The sequence below is a fragment of the Protobothrops mucrosquamatus genome, unplaced genomic scaffold (genome assembly GCF_001527695.2).
Source record: "Protobothrops mucrosquamatus isolate PMUCROS unplaced genomic scaffold, P.Mucros_1.0 scaffold_299, whole genome shotgun sequence".
Taxonomy (NCBI): domain Eukaryota; kingdom Metazoa; phylum Chordata; class Lepidosauria; order Squamata; family Viperidae; genus Protobothrops; species Protobothrops mucrosquamatus.
Genome location: NW_015386375.1, coordinates 157,179 through 176,803, shown reverse-complemented (window position 1 = coordinate 176,803; position 19,625 = coordinate 157,179). Strand labels below are relative to the sequence as shown.

Below are 19,625 nucleotides of genomic sequence, written 5' to 3'. Positions count from 1 at the left end.
TTGCTGTCACTGCTTCTGCTTGATTGTTTGATATTTTTGCAGACTGTAGCAATACTGCAGAAGTTCTATGCATACAATGCAACCTCTCTGGGATTAAATTTCATTAATGAGCTGATTATGAGATTCCGCCATTGTTCCAAGTGGGTTGGTCGACAAGCATTTGCTTTCATCTGCCAGGTGAGTCTGCTTCTTTCGGCGTCTGCGATGTGAGCAAAGAACAGAACTGTCTGATGCAATTTTGATATTAAAGCTAATCATACCTAAGTCCCCTGCATGAGAAATTTGACTTGAAATTTGAGGACTTATAACTTTAAAACAGGGGTAGTCAACCTTGGCTCTTTTATGACTCGTGGACTTCAACTCCCAGAATTCCTGAGCCAGCCATGCTGGCTCAGGAATTCTGGGAGTTGAAGTCCACGAGTCATAAAAGAGCCAAGGTTGACTACCCCTGCTTTAAAATATGAAAGGTATCTCAAGAAAACTTTTTCTGGTTATCTAGGCTCAGGTATATAACCAAGATGAGAGAGCCTTGAAGAAAACAGTGGCAAATTACTTCTGAAAAAACTTGCCAACAAAAATTCAGGGCGTTGCCCAGGCAGATTCTAAGAACTGGGCACCATTGAAAGGAAGGAAAAAAAAATCATTTTCATATACTTCTGAGGTTATTTTCAGCATATGAATATAAACAGGGACACACATAATAAAGCAAGTGATTTTTCTTCTATAATGTTCTTCTCAGTAGCTTATTTGAGGAAGATTATTTTATACCTATATATATTCCTCGACTTATGATGGGAATTTATGTTACTAAACAATGTGATCCTAAAACATGATGACATGCCTGCATTGCTTACCAATGGCAACCACCTTTATTTTTTTTTAAAGAAAAAATATTTTTTAAAATTTCTAGATGAAATTTTGCTAAGGATTGAAGGAAATTCATGCGGTACTAAGTAATTTATTTTCTGGTTTTATAAGGGTAATTGTCAGCTAGTAGCCTGATTAATTCTTCATTTCATAGCTTCTGTGGGCTTTGTGAATGCTGCAGGAGTCAGAACAGCTTCTCATAACTGCTATTGTATAAATGATGATGCACTGAAGTTCGGTCTTTATTTCATTAAACAAAATGCCACATAACTATTTAAATAAAACCAAAGAGCCTATGCTTACAGTTTCTCAACCTAAGCTCTCTTGCGTTTATATCATGTGAACTGGATTTGATATAAGGTTGTGTGAATATCAAAACTGTTTGCAGAAAAGATAAAAATTCCTTCTGAGTATCAAGCAGATAAAAGCTAACGGTCTCTCGTGTGATGTATGCTATCTTTTTATACCTTGAATAATGCTGAACAAAGTTAAAGAAGTCTTTGGTTCATTGTTATATATCTAATTATTTTTTTTACGTAATTGTACTATTAAGCATTATACTTATAATCAATTTCTTCCATTTTTCCTGTGCAATATTGTTATTGAACATTCAGTACAACCTCTGTGTTGTACCATCTCTCCATGGAATGGACTGTGTTCTGCTTTTTAGGCTATTTTTAGAAGTTTGAGGATGCAAGACAATTTGACTTGCAATGTGCACACATTAGAGTGCATAGCTCAACAAAAGTTCTCTGCAAAGATCAGCAAGAAATTAGCTATTTTGGATGTAACTGCTGAGCAGAGTATCTTGCTGGTTTGCATCTTTAGCATATCTAAAAAAGACCTGTTAACATATCTTAACAAATAGCCATTGTTCAAATCCCATGTAAAATCCATGTACCGTATTTACCCATGTCTATAATCTGTCTGACATGCTAAATCTGAATAGACACAGACATATACATGTAAGTACATATCATATCACAATTGTTGTATCTATGAATGTTAGATTGGTCAGAGATTAAAATACGATATATTTTATTCTCATTAAAGGCAGTATCTCATAAGAATGATTATTATCTTTTAGTTAATTGTAGAAATGCATTTATTTGCAACTATAGACTTTAGCAAAATTCATATAAAATTGCAGTAATCCATATCTTGATCCCCTCTAAATAGTGCTTTCCCCTATTTTCTGATTAAAGGCAGTAGTTGAAGAAGAATGCCTGCCTGTGGACCAGTTTGTTGAACACCTGTTGCCCAGCCTTCTAAGCTTGGCTTCGGATCCTGTGCCAAATGTGCGGGTTTTGCTTGCCAAAGCATTGAGGCAGACATTATTGGAGAAAGGTATGTTTAGTCCTTTCACAGGCAAACAGATTTCAAATGTAGTTGACTTTTATCATTATGTAATAGTGCTAATATGCACTAGGAGGTTCTCTTTAAAATTATAGAGATAATGCAAAACTTAAGAACAAAAGGATTACCATGAGTTGCAGATGGCATAACATTGCTGCCTTGTGCTCTCCTTCTACCAGAAATTGATGGTTACATGAGCTGGTTAGACTCACTTGCCAAGATGAGCTCCCTTAATCTGAATTAGAATTTGGTTCATCTAACCCAGTATTGTTGATCCTGATTAAGAATGACTTTTTGGAATTTCAGAGAAGAATTTTTCTAGCTTTGCCTCCAGTTTTTATTTTTTGTTTATGCATTATGCATAAGAGTCACTTTGGTGACACGGGCAGTGTAGAAATTAAATAAATAAAAAATTAAAAAAAATTAAAGACTCTTAAGATCTTTACAATAAGCAAAACATCCCACACAAAGATAATTTCCCCTATAATAACGCTGCCTCCCCACAATCTCAGCAAACAGAAAAACAAAAAAAAAAACCCCAAGAAGTTATCAGAAATCATCATTGTATCTGGGATCTTCTGATTGCAAGTGTGTATTCTATCATTGATTTGTTGAATCTGTGTAAGTTGCAGATTTGTTTATTGGTATCCTGACCCCTCTGATATATTTAAAGCTGAGTGCCTAAAATGTGGCAGAATAAAATTGTTAAGGAATTGTATCCCTAAATGACTCCATTTGGCCCTTTCTTGCAGCATAGCTCATGCCAACCTAGCAGTTCCATAGCATGAAAAGGCAAGTAGATAAAATGGTATCACTTTGATGGGAAGGTAACAGCGCTCTGTGACAACGGAAATGTCTTCGGACAGCTCTGGCTCAATGACCTTGAAACAGAGATGAGCACCAGCCCCTATAATTAGCAACAACTAGTGCAGAGGTAGGCCACCTTGGCTCTTTTATGACTCGTGGACTTCAACTCCCAGAATTCCTGAGCCAGCATAGCTGACTCAGGAATTCTGGGAGTTGAAGTCCACGAGTCATAAAAGAGCCGAGGTTGCCTACCCCTGGCCTAGAGCCTTGCCTGCCCATGGTCTCTCTTTGTCTGGGGCAAAGCCTCAGAAGTGTTATTTCTGATAAGATTTCTATTAAGGCATTGGTGTGGAACAGTACACCCAGAAGACTTAAATTTATTAATATACCAGCCATAGCCATATTTATAGTCTCCAGATGTTGAAAATAATAAAAATAGTCTGAATCAATCCGGACAATTTTTAATCTAAAATCAAGAAATTGACTTGGTTCCCATGAATGACCATCACAGATGAAGTATCCTAACTACATTGTTGGGTTAGACCAGGGGTAGGCAACCTTGGCTCTTTTATGACTCGTGGACTTCAACTCCCAGAATTCCTGAGCCAGCATGGCTCAGCTTGGAAACCTTTCCCTTTCCCCTCAGCATGGCTGGCTTAGGAATTCTGGGAGTTGAAGTCCACGAGTCATAAAAGAGCCAAGGTTGCCTACCCCTGAACTAGTGGAATAAAATCTGCAGGGACTCCTTTTTACAACATAGTACAATAACAAACTTATTTTGTTGGGCTCTGAACATTTCTGTGCTTTTCCTTGCGCTGTAAAGACTTTTGAGTAGTATTTTCATTTCCCATTCCTTTTGTTTGCTCACTTTGCATTTTATTGTTGGTTTTTACATGGTCCTAACACCTTGAAACCCCCACTGAATGTTTAAAAGTAGATAAATAAATGCTTTGATACTGAATAATATTCTCGTACTAATTTCTTAGCATACTTTAGAAGTGTCGGGAATCCTCATCTGGATGCGGTCGAAGAGGCTGTTTTGGTTCTCCAAGCAGACAGGGATCAAGACGTTTCGTTTTTTGCCACCATCAAACCAAAACTCAGTAACATGCACATCACGTTACTTGAAAAACAAAACTAGCATTTTTTGTGCATCTAGTCTATGAAATTATTATTCAGCTAACAAGTTCCTGCTGTGACTACTAACTCACCTGGTGGAAGAGGACTCTTGTCAAGGAAATAATGCAATTCACAAGAAAAGGCCACGTTCTTAATTCTGTTATTAAAGTGAGAAACGCGTTTGTCCTTTTATGTACATACCACCTTGATATGGAATACTTGTTTACTGTTTTTTTTATATATAATTATGTTTTTTCATGAATATGAGGAGTAATGCTTATCTCTATAAAACATCCAGCTATATGTTCATGTGGTTATGTGAACGTGCATATTTGCAGCTTAAACAAACTAAGAACATGCCTTTCGAAACACACTGATTCAAGTTACAGTGACAAACCAAGACAATGCTTGGTTTGACTAAAATTAAGAGCATTGTTGGTGAACCTAAAATATGTGGGCCTCTTGCTTATTTTGTTATTAATTGAACCACTGGCATCCCCATTTTATTGTATTACATTATTTAAAGCATGAAAATGTACTCGTCGATAAAGAGTTCAGAAAACAAATCTGTAATTTGAAAAAAGGTGAAGTACAGATTAATGTTGGTCTCTTTAAGGCGATGGCAGACAGTTTCATGAATGTTAAAAGAGTGTGGGAAATTAAATGAACTATTCTTTGTCCTTCCTATTCACCTCTATCTTTGATTGGTGCTAGTATGTCTTCTGATGAACACTGCTGTTTTCAAACAGTTACATCTGAAGGAATTCTTACATATTTTCTAGGGTATATTTCATAGGAGACGGATGCTTGGGCCTATAAACTGTTAGATTTCACTGCAGGACTAGGGCTGACGTGTTTGGGGGAGTTTCTCAACATTTGCTGGGGAGAAAGAAATTAGAATTTTCCCTTAGGAGAAAGAAGCTAGAGATATGAGTTAGCATAAGTTTGAAGTCCCAAGAACTGACTGTCTATACTGGGGATATTCTTTTTTTCAAGATGGACAGAAAAGTCACAATGAAATATTTTATCTAGCGATGTATATAACCCTTGGATTTTGCAGAGCTCCTTTCATTGCATATTCTATGATCAGCTATTTATGAAGATTGGGAGACCTTCTGAAAAAGCTTCCCACTTAGCGTGGAGGATCTCCACTTCCAGGGCAAACACCCTGATCTCCCAGTGTGCATATGGAGTCATACTACTCCAGGGGTAGGCAATCTTGGCTCTTTTATGACTCATGGACTTCAACTCCCAGCATGGCTGGCTCAGGAATTCTGGGAGTTGAAGTCCACGAGTCATAAAAGAGCCAAGGTTGCCTACCCCTGGCTTAGACCAACCGTGATCCCTGATCTTTCAATGTCTTGCTGAAGCTACAAATAGAACAAAAAAATAGTTTTTCTAACTGCTTTGGACAAGATAAAAATGAAAAGAAATATAAATAGAAAAATAAAGGGAAGGGAAAGAGGTAGATCAATGTTTATCTTGATTTTACATTGTTAAAATACAGTAATACATGCAAGAGATTTGGAAAAACAAACTCAGTCTATGAAGTGTTTCTTAACCTTGGCAATGTTTAGATCAGTGGTTCTCAACCTTTTTAATGCCGCGACCCCAACCGGTCGTAAGTCGAGGACTAAACCGGTCGTAAGTCGAGGACTACCCAACCGGTCGTAAGTCGAGGACTTTCCCTGCCCGGGAGCGTCGCGCATGCGTGGTTCCGCCCCCTGCGCCGGCCGAGGCGTAGCTGGCAAGTGGCAGAGACGGAGCAGGCCAACCACCAGCTGGCCCAGCCCAAGGGAGGTAAAGCACCCACCGGAAAAGGGGGAAAAATGGCGGACAAAAAAATGGCGGACAGCCTTGCTTGGCGACCCCCATGAAATGGTCGATCGACCCCAAATGAGGTCCCGACCCACAGGTTGAGAACCACTGGTTTAGATTCTACAGAGGATAGACAGGAGAAACTTTGTATAAAAAGAATTAATATGTGGACTTGCTGGCTGGGGAATTCTGGGAGTTGAAGTTCACATATTTAAAGTTACCAAGGTTGAAAAACACTGGTCTAGTGAGAGCTGCTGGACATAACCTTCCCAGTTTAAAGATTATACTGCGAGTCCCCTAGCTCTGGATAAACATGAACATTTAACTTATACAAAGAATTTACTATATGTACTATTGTGAGAACTACCTCCCCCCCAAAAAACCCCTCTTACAGCATGATTTGTTTCGCAGAACAAAAATGTATATGACATAGGCACCTCCTAGGAATCATTCACAGAAATAAATGATCATTGCTTGAGTTAATGATTTTTATTAATGGAATAATATTCTTAAGATTTTGTTAAATTGTGTATTAATATAGACATAAGGTTTTAATTCCAAAAATCTATAAGAAAATTTTTAATTTTGGGATAAACATAGTGGAATCTCTTCAAAAAATCTGTAAAATATGCTTTGTTGCAAGCCGGGTTATTTAGCTAATATCTTAAAATGTCCTCGTTGTAATAAGTAGTTGTCCTGTGAATTGTCCGTTTATGTCTTTTTTTTAAAAAAAAAAATGATTTAATTTATTAGACTTGTTTAATACATTTTGGACACAATGCTATGAGAGATTGTGTTCCAGGTTGCAAAACAGTTTTTAGATTTTATAATCTTATTTACTTTGCAAGTTTCTAAAATGTTTTTTGAACATCTAAAACTATGTCTTTGGTATTTCAGCATAAAAATGTGTAAACTAAATTCTGCAAGCTGATTCTATATTTAAGTGTTTGAGTAAGTTTTAAACAAAATGCCTCTTCAATGCAAATGATTTTTTTACGTCTGCAGTTACTCTGCAGTGACAGTTCTTTTGTAGTTTCACTTTTTCTAATGCTAGTATCCTACAAATATTTTAATAGTTAAGATTTTTCTAAAATTGTTCAATTTTTGCTTCTGTAAAAAGTTCATTTTTTTTCATCACCAAATTTTTGAATGCATGTAGAAATGTCTGAAAAGAACTGTACATAGCCTGCTGTTTAGACATTAAAACGGTTGTTTGATGGCCATGTTAATTTTAGATTAGAATTATTTCCTACACCATCCAACTAAATATGAAAAACCTGTGTGGAGGAAGTTGATGTAGTTTTCATGAAAATACTGTTTAAATAGCATTATTTATGCATGAGTAAATAGCTGAATTTTTTTACTGAAATGACAAATCAAACTTTTCATTAATAATTAACACCGTTTCCTAGATCTGAGGGGTTTTTTTAAAAAAAAAATTTAAACAATTTTCTTTTGGTTAAAAATTTTGTAGAATGTTTTCAAACTCTATTCCATAGTTGTATGCATTTAGGGGAAGGAAAATTCTGGACAGTTCAGCTTGCTTTGGTTGCCGATATATTTTTGCATTCAGTTTATTAGCTTTGGGTTTAAGTTACAAAGAACTGTACCATCACCATTCATTTCACAATGGCTATTAGATCCACTTATAAATTAGCACTGAGATCTGTGCAGTACGTTAGTCTTAAAACTGTTTACCTATAATAAAACTGCATGATAGGGTGATGGAACCTTACAGTTTACTCTGTAGGTTAAAAAAAAACAATGGGCACTCGAGGATAGTCACATGCTCTTTTTCAAATAACATAAATGTAATTAAACCTCACAATGAGTTGAAGCTGATAAATAGTCACCTCTTCTTACAGAAGCTGCATGGATTTCATTTTGAAATCAAACCTGGAGTTATCTGTTGCAACACAGTTACAACTCTTAGTTGCAATTCTGCTGTAGTAGTTAAACCTGTCAAGAATGGCGGTTAGAATCCAAATAGTTGGATAAAGTCTGAATGTGCCACTGATTTTGTAAGAACCTATGTAACTTTCTATTCTTATTTATATCAATAAATCCCACCACTGTTTTATCAAACTCTTATTTGTTGAACGTACACTCTATTGCTGCATATTGTTTTTGAAAATCATTTGGTAAACATCGCAGCATTAATCAGCATTTCATTTATTTATTTATTTTCCCACATTTATTACTATTTTATAAACAGTTCAACATGGTGAACGTATCTAATGCTCCTTCCTCTTCCTATTTTCCCCACAACAATAATCCTGTGAGGTGGGTTGGGCTGACAAAGAGGGACTGACCCAAGATCACCCAGCTGGCTTTCACAGCTAAGATGGGACTAGAACTCATCTTTTAACCACTACCAGGGGTAGGCAACCTTGGCTCTTTTATGACTCGTGGACTTCAACTCCCAGAATTCCTGAGCCAGCCATGCTGAGGGGAAAGGGAGAGGTTTCCATGGTGAGCCATGCTGGCTCAGGAATTCTGGGAGTTGAAGTCCACGAGTCATAAAAGAGCCAAGGTTGCCTACCCTTGCGTGACTAGACCAAACTGGCTAATTACTACAGGGTGTTGCATTAGTGAGGAAAGCTGACTTGAGCTTGATTCTTTGGGGACTCTTATCAGCTTATTGGGGTTTTGAATCGTATATTTGCTTTACCTATGCTTGCTGTAAGAATTTTTTATCCCTCAGCTGGCAGTTTCCAGATAGGTGTCCTAGCTGCCTCATGACATCACATTGGCTATGTCCCAGTGACTTGGCCGGCAGGCATTGTTCTTCTGTCATGACATCATTGGTCTTGGGAGTTCAGGTGGAAAGAATCTAATACACAACCTTGTTCATAGAATGCAAAGCAGAAGAAAGTCACTTGGCACAAATCCCCAAACCAGAACAGGAACAAGTTCACGTACCTTATGGCACCGGCAGTTGCGTTTAGGAGAGCTTTCATCTCCACAGTCACGGCTTTTCAATATCAAGTTACAAATAGTTGAAACTGAAGAATTATTTTCATTACCTGAATGCCATCGCGACTTAAGTATCGGTAAACTGAAGAGTCGACTCGAGCTTTTTGTTGGCATCCCAGTGAATTTCCAGCGAATTCAGTACCTGGATGAAGGTGAATCCTCTTTTCCGCTTAACCATAATATCATAGTCCTCCATGTAATGTCTTACTGACTGAGCTAGGAAATTTTTTTCTGAATATGGATGGTTTCAAGGGTTATTAGTCAAAACGGTATCCAGCATAAATGATAAAAATATAATATGTAGCTATATTACAGCACAGGCTTGGATATGCTTAAATAAAAAACTTGTACATAGGTAGTCCAAGTTCTGTGCTAATGAAATGTAGCTTCAGTGTCAAGTCAATCAGGTCATTTTATTTAGACAGAAATGTGTATCTTCTAGTTAATCAGTTAATCATTCAAGGCAGCTCATTACCTAGTTGGGTAATTAAATGTTTGCAGGCAAACAACCAAGCTCAGAGAGCACCAAGGACTCTGCAGCTCATAGTACAGTAATTGTATTTTTAAAACAATATTGGCATGTACTATTTTAGACCTACCCAGGAGGTCTAAAGACTAAAAACTAGCAGTACAAGGCTCGATAAGGTATTTCATTGAGTAAACTTAAGGCCAGTTACTCTCTTTTGAGTCCAGTCCATCTTACAGGATTGCCATGTCAATATGCACTAGCATGAGAAATGTGGATAAAATAATGCAAAACAAATAGTGCCATTTTTTTAAAGTGTCCTTTGCATTAAAATACCTAAACATCCCAAAACAAATCAGGGGTCAGTCTTGTTTTCAATCAGATCCTGCTCCAAAATGTAACCAACTTCTCTAAGATGGTCTATTTCAGACATGTCAAACTTGTGACGTCACGTGACATCGTGCAATGTATCGGGACGGTTTGCCATTACCGGTAATGGGGTGGGCGCGGCTTCCGCATGACGCGTCCGGTCCGCGGGCCGGCAGTTTGACAACCTGGTCTATTTCATCAAATAGTATTTTTGAATGCAAAATAAAAACATGTTCAAGGGTGAGAAGCTTCAAGGGAGAATGTATTCATTCCCTTATCAGCGGTGCTCCTAACTTTTTTAGTGTCCAACCATCTTTTGGGTGGACTACAAGTAGTGGAGGGAAAAAACCCTGCACAGATGAAACAATATTTATTTTAAAATGTGCTACAACTTGTTTAAAAGGCAACGGCAAATTTCCTTTACCCCTCCTCATGTAATTTCTTATACTGTTTTGTGTCTAATTGCACTCCTTGGGTTTAGTCTATTTCAAAGCAATGTTTTATTGTCAGCCTTAAGTCCTTCTTAAATCCTTGGGCTTTTTTCAGTAAGAATAAGTACACTTTTTCTTATTTGGATAAGACTTCAATTTTCTGATGGAAGCTTTTTTCCCCCCCTTCTCTAATGCTTTGACTGAAATTGCTCATCCACTATATTGGTCTTGATTTTACCTTTGTTTTGAATTCCGGTGAAGTTTCTGTTACTGTCATTTCAATTTCCTTTTCAACATTCTTTTTATTCTGTTGTTTATTCTTGATCAAAAATGACTTGTGTTAAAACGTCCTTAGAAAAATAAGCATACACTTTATACACAATTGTATAAGCATACAATTTATACACTTCTATATAAATTGTACACCTTGGTGTATTCAACAGTGTTGTGACCTATTGTTTTACCTGTTGTGTTTCAGAACGTATTTATTCACATAATCTAAGGCAGGGGTCTTCAAACCTGGCCCTTTTATGACTTGTGAACTTCAACTCCCAGAATTCCTCAGCTAGGCACGCTGGCTGAGGAATTCTGGGAGTTGAAGTCCACAAGTCATAAAAGGGCCAAGTTTGAAGACTCCTGATCTAAGGTCTCCTATGGACAAAGTATGACTGCAGAATTTGCTAAAGCTACTAAAGCTGCAGTCAACATGAATTATTCAGCCGCTCTTGGAAGACAATAGGTGGGCATTCTTGTCTAAGGATAACTTCCTGACCACATCCTCTCATGATTCTACAATAAATGCTCCCATCTTTTTCTTGACATTAAACAGCAAAATGGCTCTGTTTCTGTTTCAAGTGGCATCAGAACCCTTTTATACAGGTTTGTCCTGATGCCTCCACACAATGTTTAATGAATGCTCCCTAAATCACTTTTCTATTTATGCACTGTATTTCCTCAAATCTGCTTGGCCAATTTGTCCTCTATGGCAGAGGTCCCCAACCTTTTGGGCACCAGGGACCGGTTCCATGGAGAGAGATTTTTCCATGGACTAGAGCAGGGGTGTCAAACTCAATTTCATTGAGGGCCACGTCAGCATTGCAGTTGCCCTCGGGCCGGGTGGGTGTGGCCTACTGGGTGGGTGTGGACAGAGTGGGTGTGGCCTATTGGATGGGCATGGCCAGCTCTACATCGTTTGCGTCAAGGGTGCCTGGGCAAGAGCGGGACAGATCTGAGGGTCTCTGGCAGAAGGGGGTGGGACCGGGGCAAGTGCCAAGGCATGGTCCACTGGAGGAGCCTCACTGCCTGCTGAAACTCCTTCGCCGGAGCCCATCAAGCCGGATATATGAAGTAGGCGAGGGCCATTTGCTGGCCACTTCCAGGCCTTGGTGCATTTATTCATTCCTCACAAAGGGTGACACCTCCCCAGCATGCACCCAGCGGGCGGCGCCGACACAGCAGGTGCTGGTTCCTCGTTGTTTCCAGATGGCCTTGTGGAGCTAAGACTGAATGCATTTCAGCATAGATGGCCACCACAAAATTGTACATTGGCTCCCGGCCGGCCTGGGCCAGGGCCAAGGCAGTGGGAGCCGTTCCCTCGCTGTTTCCAGGATGGCTTCGCGGGCCACATGAAATCACTTCGTGGGCCACATCCAGCCCCCGGGCCTTGTGTTTGACATGTCTGGACTAGAGGGTGCGTGTTTTTGTGTGCTGCCTGCATCCCACAGATGGGGCTTTGCTTGTTTGTGCGGACCAGTTGCTGGCATGCTGCGGCCCAGTACTGGTCTATGGACTGGGGGTTGGAAACCCCTGCTCTATGTGGCACAGGCAATATTTCAAACTATGTTTCCTTGGCTTGCCCAGTGCTCAGTTTTCTACATAATCCTGATTTCTGAACCTCACAGTCTGGATGAACATCAGAGCTTCTTCCAGCATTGTGTACAGGCCACCTTGGAAATGCATAATGCGTACAACTTTTGCACCGGATTAGCAATTTGTCTACAGTCTGTTTGCCTATTGCAAACCCAGCTGTGTAAAGGTAAAATTAAGCTCCCCGGCTTCATCAAGATATCTCCTCTGTAAAATAATATTTGAAGAATTGCTCTTACTTTAGAACAGTGTCGTCCTCCTTAAGATTTTCTGTTTCCCCTAATACATGGAAAAACACCACCCTGACAGCTGGCTTCTGCTTCTATTAATTTCTTTCAGGTGCTTAAGATTAACTATTTTCTAAAATTCAGGACTTGTACCAAGAGCATAAACATGACTTCTGGCAAGCAAGCCAGTCGTTGTTATGTGTTAACACTCTTTACCTCTCCTTTGATAGGTTGTAATTTCCTGTCAATTCCATTACTTTCAATTTTATTTATCTATAAAGCTAAATGAATTACTGTCAGATGGGGAGAGGGACAGACATGACTATTCTGACCACCTCACCACTTTCTGTTTATCCTGACCTTTGGGCTAGGACGTTCTTTGTTTATGGATCTAGGCTCTATTACAAAACCGCCTTCCTCCTAAACACTTCTCAAGTTTACTGATTATGCATCTAGTTCTTTGTTTCCTTCTCATTTGCTTTGCTGGATTCTGAATCCTCTGACATGGAAGTCCAGATTTGGAACTGAATGTTGTCTTAGCCCAGGCATGTCAAACTCGCAACATCATGTGACATCGCGCAACGTAACGGGCTGGTTTTGCCATTGTTGGCAATGGGGTGGGCGCGGCTTCCACGTGATGCGTCCGGTCCGCAGGCCGGCAGTTTGACCCCCCCATCTTAGCCATACTCCACGTAAGTGAGAGGGTGGTGTAGTACTCAGTAGTTAAGACGCTGGGCTCATTGGCTGGAAAGCTGGCCGTCCAGGTTCAAGACCTGAGCACCACATCATGGAGGAGCTCCCGTCCTTGCTCCAAGTCCTGCCAACATAGCAATTCGAAAACATGCAAATGCAAGTAGATAAATAGGTACCACTTTGGTCGGAAGGTAACATCACTCCCTGACATCATGCTGGCCATGTGACTGCGGAAATATCTTTGGACAGTGCTAGCTCAATGGCCTTGAAACGGAGATGAGCACCACCTCCTAGAATTAGTAACAACTAGTGGAGTAAAATCCACAGAGACTCTTTTAGTTTTTTTTAACCACACAAATGACAGGAAATCAGTTCTGAATCTCTGTACCTAAAAATTCTGGTTTTGGCTGAATTTGATGTAACTGGTTGATACTTTATGCAAGCATTAATACCTTGCAGAAAATTACTTCTTCAGGCAAGGGGCACTGTTGAGTCAGACCTCCTCAAGAATTCCAAGGTTAAAAATAATTGGTTTTGAAATCAGACTGATCTTGCAAATGTCCAAGAAAAGATCTCATGGTCTTCTTTCTATCCAGAACATCCTCTTTCTCCAAGCCTACTGTTTTCAGTTTGCTTCTACAGCAGATCTTGATGATGAATCTACTTTGAGGAAACATGAAATCGTCCCTGGAGCAACTCTCACTATGAGAGTTTGGCCAGAAGATTCTTGGGGACAATTGGTGGCTGCAGCTGCAAGTGGAAAGATCAAGAAGGTTAGTTTGAAAGCTTTACAATCACCTGGTACTGTTCTATAGAAACTACAGTGAGGGGTTTTTTTTTTTGAAAGGCTTCCGTTGAATCAAGGAATGTTTTAATAGTAATTTGGGCATAGTACAAAAAAAACAGATAATTGCTGGAAGCCTGGCACACTGACAAATTGGCCATCAGCAAACACATAGACATAAGCAACATCCACATGCCATTCAAAAGAGACAACAAGCCAAAAAAGACCAAAAAGACCAAAACACCTCGCCACCAGCAATCAACACCCAGATGAACATCGATTAACGTCAGACAAACAGTCAAGAAGTAAACAATAGCCCAATAATTTGCATTCAGAAATCTTGGTAAATTGTCATTCTGAACCCTCACACTTACCTAATAGACTCGGTTTAAATATATCAAAATTCAAAACTGAGGTGTTAAAAGGAATCTTAGCCAACCAGTCCCTCTTAGAGATTTAGATATCCCTGGCTACTTCAAGATTTTGAGACCCCTACAAATAGAAACAAAAGGCATGAAAACAAAATAAAATCTGAATTTGATTACCTCAGAAAATAAATCAGGATTAGATACGGTGAGTACAGGTAGTCCTTGACTTGCAACAGTTCATTTAGTGACTGTCCAAAGTTATAACGGCAATGAAAAGAGTGACTTACGGCCATTTTTTACACTTATGACCATTGCAGCATTCCCCCATGGCCACATGATCAAAATTCAGATGCTTGGCAACTGACTCATATTTATGACTGACACAATGTCCAGGGTTCATTGTGATCACCTTTCATAACCATCTGACAAGCAAAGTCAATGGGAGAGCCAGATTCACTTAACAACTATGTTACTAACTTAACAACTGCAGTAATTCACTTAAGAACTGTGCCAAGTGCCAAGTGCCAAGGAAATCAGGAGATCCAGGCAGTTCAACTGAATATAAAGATTTATTGCAAGCTGTCAAGGGAATTTAGTGGTAGATAAGAGTAGAAGGAATTCAAGGTAGGCTGGATTAAAATATCTTATGGGCCTGCAGAGACTCATGACTGATGATGCGTTTGACCCCTCCCTCGGGCTCAGCCTGGTCATCTCCTAAAGAAAGGTCATAAAATGGGGAAAGTTCACTTAACAACCATCTCGCTTAGCAACATAAATTTTGGGCTCAATTGTGGTCATAAGTTGAGGACTACCTGTACTTAAATAGAAGATCACAGAAAAACCTCACAACAGCAAATGGACAGAGAAGATAACATGGAACTCATTTATAGGTAGCTCTGGACTAGAATTGCTATTTTTTTCCGGTCATTAAACAAATCACAGGATTGTTAAGCAAATCCAGCTTCCCCAATGGGCATTTCTTTGCCGGAAAATCAGCAAGAAAAGTTACAAATGGAAGAGCAAAGAAATCCCCACAGAGGAAGAGTCACTATATAAAATAGCATGTGCGGAAATGGACAGGCTTACAATCATTTTGAAAGACAAATGTGGATCAGTTTACTTCGAAACCTGGGATAAATTTTACTGCTGGAGAGATTTGAGGAGGACGGTTGGGATTAAAGACTAGCGTTAAGATAGAAATATATGTTATTTTAGAATAAGTACTGTATATAAAACTTAGATGTATATTTAGAGATGAAGAACCAATTGTAAAATGTGGAATAATTTGATAAGAATGTATATACTGGAATGTCACGTTATATCCAATGTTTTTTTAATTGTATTATAAATAAAATTTTGTAAAAAAAAAGAAAAGATTACAAATCACAAGCATGTGACCACAGAGGGCTGCAACTGATTACAAATGGAAGACAACTGCCCAAACTGGTCACGTCACTATTGGGGATAGTTGTGAGTAAAGGCTGTAAATCATTTTTTTCTGAGAACGGCATAACTTTGAACAGTCATTAAATGAAGGGTTGTAAGTCGAGAACCGCATATACAGCATGTATTGTGTTTCCTTTTCCAGCTTCTCAATACTGAGCCATTAACATTTGCGTCTTTGTTGCCAGTTGCAAACCGTAGGAGTTACACAGAGCGCCTCGTTCAGCACCGCAAATTCGAAGCTGATGACGGAAGAAACAAGGAATGACTGGTTAGCGCATCGAGCATTTGTGGCTTTATTTATGACTGCTCACAGAGGCCACACGAGGGCCATGGAATTTTTGCTCCAACATGGTAGTGTACTAAGTTCTGAAAGGACTCCCGTAATAGTCTATGCTGATTTTTTCCACACAGGTAGTCCTCAAATTGCAATCATTTATTTAGTGACCAAAGTTACAGCAGCAATGAACAAAGAAAAGTATGACCATTTTTCACACTTATGACCATTGCAGCATCCCCATGGCCGTGGGATCAAAACAGCATACTGGCTCATATTTACGACGACTGTGGTGTCCCAGGGTCATGTGATTACCTTTTGCAACCTTCTGACAAGCAAAATCAATGGGGAAGCCAGATTCGCTTAACAACCGTGTTACTAACATACTGCGGCAAGAAAAGTCGTAAAATTAAGGCAAAACTCACTAAACAACTGTCTTGCTTAATAATGGAAATTTGGGGCATAATTGTGATCGTAAATTGAGGCGTATCTGTAATGTAGTACTTCTGCTAAGTTCAAGTTGGCTTAAGACAGTTTAAGCCTAGAGTGGTCACTTGTATTTAAAACTGGGCGGAGGGAAGAATGCCTGTTTTTTCTTATTATTGATTTCTGTTCTCAAGCTTGGGGCTTCCAAGACTGGCATCTTCAAAAATTTCTGTGTCCAAACAAGCTTTGGAACTTGCCTTTCTCAAATCAAAATCTGCTGGCCATATGGCAAATCAGTTCTGCCTGTAACTGATCCAGCCTCTCTTCCATAAGCCCAGAACTGCCCAACTTCCAACATCTTGGGTGTGGCATCAGACTATGCGCAGAGCGATAAGGATCAGGCTGATGTAGCTAAACCCATTTTGTGGGAATGATGAAATGGGCCACTTAAACCTCTGCTTAAGAGGAAAGAACAACTCTTTGGTAGATCCCAAAGAGGCTTTTTCATGAGGCAACTGGACTTTCTTGTTTTTCTTTGAAGACGTTTCGCTTCTCATCCAAGAAGCCTCTTCAGCTCTGACTGGATGGTGGGAATGGAAAGATTTATACTCCTTGTAGATAGCTGGTTGTTTGCATTCTTTTAGAGAGTTGTTGAGGCCACATGGAGATGTAAATGGGTGTGGAGCCTTCTTGGAACTGTTGAAAGGATTGTGTTGCAGATTGGAGATAGATTATGTCATATCCCTCCCCCCTGTTGAGAGAAGGCTGCTCAGTTTTGACCTAGATGGCCTCTTTGACCCCTCTTTCAAACCAGCGGTCCTCTGTCCAAAATGTGGACTTTGCTGTCTTTGAAAAAGTGATCTTTGTCTTCTAAATGCAGATGGACTGCTGAATCTTGTCCTGATGGGTTTGTTCTCCTGTGTTATGAAGTGGTTGTTTTGTTTCCTCAATGTAGAACACAAAGCATAGAATAACAGAGTTAGAAGGCACCTTGGAGGTCTTCTAGTCCGGCTCAAGAAGGAGATCCTACACCATTTCAGACAAGTGGCTCTCCCGTCTGTTAAAAGCCTCCAGTGATGGGGCATAAGAAATGTGTCCCCGGAGGAGACTCTGTCTCTGACTGCTTTTTATATGAAACAAATGTTAAACCTAGTCTTATTGAATCCCAGATATGTCTTTTATTGCTTTCCAGGTGCTGATGTAAAACTTAAAACCCCACTGGGTAGGACAGCCCTTCACGTTGCTGTCACTTCGGGCCAGGTTGAATGTATCAGTACCCTCCTTGAATATGGAGCCAGGGCCAGTGACGAGGACAATGAAGGACACAACGCTGTACAGCTGGCCCGGCTGTGGAAACAGAGAGAGAGCGAAAGGAGGCTCTTCCGGCACAGGTGGATGGTGCGAACAGGTAGAAGCAGCCAACACCAAAACATCAAATAGAAACTGGAAATCAAAGCAGATATTTAACTGCACAACTGGTGGAGGGATTAAGAACATTTTCCACTTGAACTTTTCCTGAGAAATATATACTATACTGAAACACAAAACTTCATTTCTCTACAAAGGTCTTACCCAGCTGTAAATGAGATAGTTATAGCAATGATAGTCTTAAAATTCCTCCATGGTTACTAGTGTTAGGCATGTGCTCCTCATGGCTGAGCAACAGTGTTTTGGGGAAATCTTGCTGCTTCTGTCCGGTTATCCCAACAACCATCAGCCACCTAAGGGGTAGGTGAGGCTGGTAGAATAGCCCAAAGTCATCCAGGGAGCTTCCATGACTGAGGTGAAATAGAACAGTGATGGCGAACCTTTTAGACACCGAGTGCCCCAAAACCACCTCGCCTGCCCGCAGGGCCTCCTACTGCCTCCACGGCCTGCCGCAGATCGCCCAGGTGGCCCCACAGCGCCATGGTGGCCACGCCCTCCGCCCGTGCCCCACAGCATCATCTGCGCGCAACGATGGAGTCTTGTCCCTGCTGCCATGTCCTTGGCTGCGCTGCTCCACGTGGGCCACGCCCGGGGGGGATTCTCCTCTGGGGGGGGCTGCTGGTGAGGAGGGGACCATGGGGGGAGGCGGGGCTGCGGCAATGGCATGCATGCCCACAGAGAGGGCTCTGCGTGCCACCTCTGGCACGTGTGCCATAGATTCGCCACCACTGAACTAGAACTAAGGTTCCTACAGTTCTAGTTCAATCCCTTAACCTCCATACCATACTACCTCTTTTACCTCCCCGATGTAGTTCCAGTATTATATCTAGAAGCCACCTGACTGTATTAAACTGTGTATAGTGTGTTGAGTCAATATTACTCACGTTTGTGCTCAGATCACCGAGTTCGAACCCCTATAGGTATTCCTATAGAGATCTAGTTCCTGTTTAGATTACAGGGTGATTGGATTGAAGAAAACTCAGTAAAACAGTCTGACCATTTAATACACCACCCTAAATGTTTAGTTAAATTAAAAATTATCTTGAGAAAATAGATCTTCAACTCTTTTTGTCATCACTGTTCTCTCCCCCCACCCCGGCTGTTACAAACAATCTGTGTTGCAATTGCAAATCAATTTGGAAAGGAGATTTTCAAATGTCAGGATTTGCAAGTGGGAATACAGGATTCCTTCCCAATGTTTCAGTTTCATACTGTATGTCTGTCACTCTGTTTCCTGCATCAGGAACTTATGTTTTTAAAATCAGGGTACCAGACCTAGGACTAGGATTCATTACTAAGAGTATGAATTTTCATCCTGTGAGGAAAACCACAGATAGTTTTACTTACAATAAGTGGTTAGACTTGAAATATCAATCCATCTGCAAGTAATAATAATAATAAAGTTGGAAGGGACCTTGGAGATCATCTAGTCCAACCCCCTGCTCAGGCAGGAAACCCTATACCATTTCAGACAAATGGCTGTCCAGTCTCTTCTTAAAAACTTCCAGTGTTGGAGCATTCACCGCTTCTGGAGGCAGGTTGTTCCAATGGTTAATTGTTCTGTCAGGAAGTTTCTCCTTAGTTCTAGGTTGCTTCTCTCCTTGATTAGTTTCCATCCGTTGCTTCTTGTCCTGCCTTCATGCGCTTTGGAGAATAGCTCGACTCCCTCTTCTTTGTGGCAGCCTGAGATATTGGAACACTGCTATCATGTCCTCCCTCATCCTTCTCTTCATTAAACTAGAGTAGACATACCCAATTCCAACAACCGTTCCTTATATGTTTTAGCCTCCAGTCCCCTAATCATTTTTGTTGCTCTTCTATGTACTCTTTCTAGAGTCTCAACATCTTTTTTACATTGTGGTGACCAAAACTGGATGTAGTATTCCAACTGTGGCCTTACCAAG

The 19,625-nt window shown here is 40.2% G+C and overlaps 2 protein-coding genes across 2 annotated transcripts in view; both read left to right on the top strand.

Moving 5' to 3' along the window:
- The window catches only part of LOC107302916 (serine/threonine-protein phosphatase 4 regulatory subunit 1), a 34,712-nt gene extending 29,711 nt beyond the window's left edge, over window positions 1-5,001 (top strand). The window contains exons 16-18 of the mRNA XM_015832078.1: window positions 37-177; window positions 2,073-2,214; window positions 4,017-5,001. Of these exons, the coding sequence (XP_015687564.1) occupies window positions 37-177; window positions 2,073-2,214; window positions 4,017-4,171 (438 nt within the window). The 3' untranslated portion in view covers window positions 4,172-5,001. The remainder of the gene's footprint in view (window positions 1-36; window positions 178-2,072; window positions 2,215-4,016) is intronic.
- Window positions 5,002-8,824: 3,823 nt separating this feature from the next.
- ANKRD60 (ankyrin repeat domain 60) lies at window positions 8,825-17,733 on the top strand. The gene is made up of 4 exons (XM_029287327.1): window positions 8,825-9,095; window positions 13,638-13,768; window positions 15,779-15,944; window positions 17,486-17,733. Exons 1-4 carry the CDS (start codon window positions 8,825-8,827, stop codon window positions 17,731-17,733), a joined length of 816 nt encoding a protein of 271 aa, XP_029143160.1.
- The last annotated feature ends 1,892 nt before the right edge of the window (window positions 17,734-19,625 follow it).

Coding starts and splice junctions, on each gene's coding strand:
- ANKRD60 (XM_029287327.1), top strand. CDS start 8,825: ATGCAAAGCAGAAGAAAGTCACTTGGCACAAATCCCCAAACCAGAACA. Junction 13,769..15,778: donor CAAGTGGAAAGATCAAGAAG/GTTAGTTTGAAA, acceptor CTTTGTTGCCAG/TTGCAAACCGTAGGAGTTAC. Junction 15,945..17,485: donor GGAATTTTTGCTCCAACATG/GTAGTGTACTAA, acceptor ATTGCTTTCCAG/GTGCTGATGTAAAACTTAAA.